Source organism: Branchiostoma floridae, chromosome 4, assembly GCF_000003815.2.
Source record: "Branchiostoma floridae strain S238N-H82 chromosome 4, Bfl_VNyyK, whole genome shotgun sequence".
Lineage (NCBI taxonomy): Eukaryota > Metazoa > Chordata > Leptocardii > Amphioxiformes > Branchiostomatidae > Branchiostoma > Branchiostoma floridae.
In genome coordinates, this window is record NC_049982.1 from 11,904,441 (window position 1) to 11,909,959 (window position 5,519).

Sequence of the window (5,519 nt, forward strand, 5' to 3'; positions counted from 1 at the left end):
CTCCCAGCTTATGTTACTGTTTTATGCCACCAGAGGAATCTGCTTGGAGATTAGGTACGAGTTACTACGGAGGTGTAGGACCTACATGAAACTGAACTAAAATTATGCATAGACTGTCAAATCAGTCTCTGTAGAGCACTCCTATAGAAACAGCGTTTAAAGAGTATAAAGTAAAAGAGTATAACCGTTATCCTGTGTAGGATCGAAGTTGCATGATTGTAACACCACTTGTTGGAACCGCTGGACTACATGTATAACTTTCTAAGGTTTCTTCACGATGCCTTAAATGTAAAATGGGCGCGTGTTTTAGACGTGAAAATCCGGTGCTTTGCAAAATGATTTTATTGCGATGAAATATGACATCAAGTCCTACATTATGGTGTGATAAATAAACGTCTACTAAACACTTTTCACAAACTATTCTTTCTCTTGGACTAAAAGGTGGACCACAGGAAGATTCTGTTGAATTTCAGGACTGTTTCGGCTGAAGGCAGATAAAGAATGACTTTAACATGTACATGTAAGAAATTAAAAATCCACGAAAAACAACAGGATCAGGTGATATAAATTTATATATATATCGATGTTTGATAATCCATAATGTAATAAAAGAGAAAAAAAACGGTAAAACGGTTTGTCCTGAATTAAACAGAAATTGAAATACTCCTGGTATAGATTCCGAGGGCGTATTTGTATCTGACAGACTGTGTGAGATGTTTTACACACTGAAAACCACATTTACATTGTGCTATTGTGCTACCAGAAAACACTCAGCACAATAACCCGGTTCTAAATCTGCAACGGTTACAGCTATTTCCTCTTTTGAATTCATTCTAAGAGACATCATTATTCATTTTACATTGACTCACTATTAAAAGATTATGTGTTGTACATGCTGTTCAAACTTATGAGAATTAGATATATTCATTTGTTACATTTGTGTATTTTATTTTCTAGCTTATGATATTTCTTACTTACTTACGTAGAACGCTGTCATCGGTTATAATATGTGAAATTCCTTCCTTTGTATTTCAATAAAAGTATCTATATGTGCATTATTTCAGCAGACAATAACGTTCATAAAGCTTTAAACTCTATCTAGATTTATCGTATATGCATTTATTGGCTTTGCGTATCTTATTCTATAGCTGATGACATTTTTCACTTTGCAAAATATGAAACGTTTCTGTGGCGTGGAATGAATACATGTATCAATTTTGCGAATATTTGTCATGTATATGATAAAAAATGTAAGATCCAACTATGGCTCGAAACTAGATCTATGAATCTTAATTTCATTTTTAATGATCGTTCGTTCGTTTACATAGATCACCGACATCAGTTATAATCTGTGAAGTCCCTTGCTTTGTATTTCAGTACAGGTATCTAAAGTGCATTATTACAGCAGACAATAGGGTTAGTAAAGCTTCAAACTCTATTTATTACATATTCGTTTGTTACATTTGAGTATTTCATTTTCTAGCTGATTGAATTTCTTACTTTGCAAAAATATTTCCGTGTGTTGAATGAAATGCACATACATGCAACAGTTTTTGTAATATTTCTCTTGTATATAATCAGAGATGTAAAATCCAACTATGGCTTGAAACTAGATCTGTAAAGTTTAATTTCGATTTGTATTAGTATTTCGTTTGTGTACGTAGATCGCCGACATCAGTTGTAATCTGCGAAATTTCTTACTTTATATTTCAGATTTTCAGTACAGGTATCTATAGTGCATTATCTAAGCAGACAATGGGGTTAATACAAGTTTCAAGCTCTACTCGGGACCAAGAGGTACTACATGGCACTGATCTAGATATGCGCTCAACTACGTCGCGTCAGTGAAGGAGGGCGACTTGTAACATCGTTATCTGATGTAACTAGTAATAAAATGTGTACAGCTGTTCTACACATCTATAACAAAATGATCTATTATAATCTGATATAATGGCAATGTAGGGAAACATTGCAGCATATGCAATGGCAGTTCATTAATGATTCCAACTTCCAGTTGTAGGAAGGTGAGATTTCACATGTTTGAGCTGCGCTCACACTTGTGCAGGTGTAGAACACACCCGTGATCACATTCAAGTGATGCCATCTTACAAACTATCTCCAATGTCTATCAAATGTCTATGTTCTCATCAAAATTACATCATTATAATTTAGCGTAACGTGAGAGGGAGTGTGCTACAATATGTGCAGTCTCAACACAACCACCTGTACAAATGGCTATAGTGAGGATTTCAGCGTCTAACTTTTCCTTTTTTTCCAAAGACTTTGTTTCTATAAAGTTATAACGTTATATGGCGTACTCCAGCAATCCCTTTTATCTTAAGATTTTGAAGATTCTGAAGAATCTTTGATACCGCACTTTATCGAACTACAAGCCGATAGAATGGACGTGCTCTGTGATCGATACGTAGTAGAAGATTTATTTACTGTCTGGGGTTTCTACTTCATGAATGAAAATATTCTATACTAGGTATTTTATTCGAGTAATACCCAATAGGATTCAACCTCTCAATTGTCATTTAGGTAGGTAGGTAATTGTCATTTAAAATGACAAGTATCAGTATCAAACTCGGAGTCATTTATGGATACTCTAGAGTTGTGCGGTTACAGTAAAAAGAGTTATCCTGTCTTTCACTATATAATGTTTCGATTAGTCAAGTTGCTCCGATTACCGCAAGAATATCTTTATCGAAATGACAACAGTTATCATGTCCTCGTCATGTGGAAAATGGTTTGCATTTCAATTAGCAGATAAGACTGAGAACGGGCACACAGCAAACTAACGCACATCCGTGATAAGCAGGGGTACCGGTCACTCCACTCACCTCGGGTCCACCTTAGCTTTCTGTTGGGTTGCGGATCTACTGCAGAACGCCACATGTCCTTTCCTCGGATCTCCTTCCATCCTGAGTCTTCACCACCTAGTCTCAGTCGGACTCCGTGAGATCACGTAACTACCTCACATTCGTATTGTTAGGGTGGATTTCTAAACAGAGAGCCAGAAAAACAACGGCTCAAATGTAAACCTCGGCGTGCACGTGTTCGGACTGTTTCTTCAAACGTCTTCTGATTTTTTTCTTACACAGCTTGATGTCACCAAGACGCTCAAACCACAAGATGATCGCCTTCCGTCCGCAGACGTGGAGTAATTGTGGAGAAGTAGCGGCGTGTCTCGACCAATGAGTTCGAGTGCTCTGACAGTAAGTGACCTGCAAACGACGAGTGACCTTTGAGGCTATTATGGAGGGTTCCAGCTCGGTGACTCACCATTCGGGGGCTGCAATGTCGGTCTTGGTCTAAACAGGGTCTGTTGGGGGGAACTTTCACGACGTTTCTCAAATAAGAACAAAAATGAGATGCGTTGAGAAATCAGTTTATAAGGATTATGTCTTTCAAATCTTCACGATACAGCAGAACTGTTCACAAAGAAAAGTTACTTTTTAACATCTACTATACCCGGCAAACAATTTCACCACTTTCAAAGTTGTCTTCGTGCTTTTTATTTCACTTGTATATCAAGGCTTTGAGCATAAATCGGTTGCTGTACCCCAGAACGACTCCCAGTTGTAGCTCCGCCTCTCTTGAGGGAGGGCGACACTCGCACACTTCGCCAAATCAATGACGCGGGAGTGTTTATCGCATGGGCCGTTGCCGCGACCCGTCTCCGGGGAGTGTTTGCTTAACACATGTACTCTTCAGCCGAGAGTTGATTCTGATCAACGAGAGCTAAAGTACACCGAAAAAGATAGAAATGGGGCAAATCTTCCCGCTTTGACAAAAAAAAACAAGATGTTAGTGCTATGTCCGGTACTTATTTACACTCACTATTCCTTGTTGATTTCCAAATATCAAACATTGCTAGTCGAAATGAGACAAAAGTCCGGTGTGAAAATGACTTGATGCAACCGCCCACCTGTTCGTCTATTACAAGAATAACGTTCTGGTTAAAGTCGCCAGACTGGACATTCTAGGTGAAGAGAGTGTTTGCTTCCCCCGTGTCCCCTTCAGTCAAGAGCCTGTCCTTCTCAACAAGTCTCTACAGGTAAACAGAGTTCTAGGCCGCCGACTCGGAACAGTAGAGAGACTGGCAACATGAAGGGTCTTCCTGTTGCTTCAAAACAGTCCCCGTCACTCAGGAAAATTAAGTCTCTGACCAGAGATTTTGTGTTTTGTCCTGGTCAGAAATGGACAAATGTGAGTGTGAGGTGAATATGTCCTTAATTCGCTGATTACAAAATTAATTCACATCTTTCACCTTCTGCTTCATCCAAGGCGTGGTGCGTAACAAACCAAGGTAAATTGCTTGTTACGGGCAAAAACAAATACAGATAACAGTATCACTTTCGTAGATTCAAAAGTTGTTGCAACATGTATGACAGCTTTGTACTGTCAGAGACCTACTCCTTTGGCCTGTGTAAAAGAGTGACCGTTATTTGGATGCGTTTTCGGCGTCCTTTCACTACGAGCCTTCACAATTGCCTCCGTCAATAGACATGTTTGTGCATGCGGATTATGTCCCTACATAAAAGTCAGATTCTATCAAAAGCCTAGGTAACGTACATTAAACTGAAGCAACTGGATATCATTTTGGAAATCATGTCCATTTGCTTGAGTAACTACTTTTTGGCGTATCTTATTACCTGGATGTGTAACCTTCATCGACGTAACGTACATGTAAGATTCTCTGATATGGTGTAACGTTCTTTGTTTTTCCTACTTGAAACTTTCATTCCTGTCATTACTTCATACGATATATTTAATGGTCCAAAATTTTCTCATACAGCTTGCCAACAACTTTTAAACCAAGCTTCAATAAACGCATTTCTATTTCTAGTATGAGGGTCCATCGTTAGAGTTCCTCTTGGTACATTTGCATGTACATGTATATGTATATGTATATTGCAAAATAATCAACGGGGGGAACGATAGAAGTACAAAACATATTAACTTGTCGTGTTTCAGTCCACAATTTTACTTTATAAAGGAATATTAGGAATATTGGTCATCCTTTATCGAGGATAGTAAGACGCCTTCATCAATAAAGCCTTGTTGTATGTATCGATATCATATTTATCCTTAAGTATCATTATCTCCTATATTGCATATGGAATATTTCGCCATCATGAAAAATACATCTCTTGATGATATCTAGCGTGTTTCCAAAGCGCGGGTCAATTTCCCTGTGAGACAGCTACACCTGTTGACTGTTGCTCCATTTTTTCTCTGCAAACACAAACTTGTAGGGGCCATGTTGCTCCGTGTTTGGGCGCTAAACATGTCCATCAAATGTCTAAAAACCGAGGCCCCCACCGGCGCGCTTTGCTATGATCTGCCGCTAATGGATCCCCTGCTTTTTCTGGCATTCCGGCGTTTCCAAAGTGATGTGGTGGCTGTACGGCCCGGGCAGTGAGTGGGCACGGGGAGAGGAAATGTGCCCACTCTGTGGATAGCCGTCTGGTTTGTGGATACTGCTTCGATGGGTCGCGTATGGCGCAGAGTAA

The 5,519-nt window shown here is 39.2% G+C and overlaps 1 protein-coding gene across 1 annotated transcript in view; it reads right to left on the reverse strand.

Annotated features, from left to right (window-relative positions):
* LOC118413579 (aryl hydrocarbon receptor nuclear translocator homolog) overlaps positions 1–3,780 on the reverse strand; it is a 15,726-nt gene extending 11,946 nt beyond the window's left edge. Inside the window, exon 1 of the mRNA XM_035817106.1 lies at positions 2,844–3,780. Within this exon, the coding sequence (XP_035672999.1) occupies positions 2,844–2,923 (80 nt within the window). The 5' untranslated portion in view covers positions 2,924–3,780. The remainder of the gene's footprint in view (positions 1–2,843) is intronic.
* Positions 3,781–5,519: the final 1,739 nt, after the last annotated feature.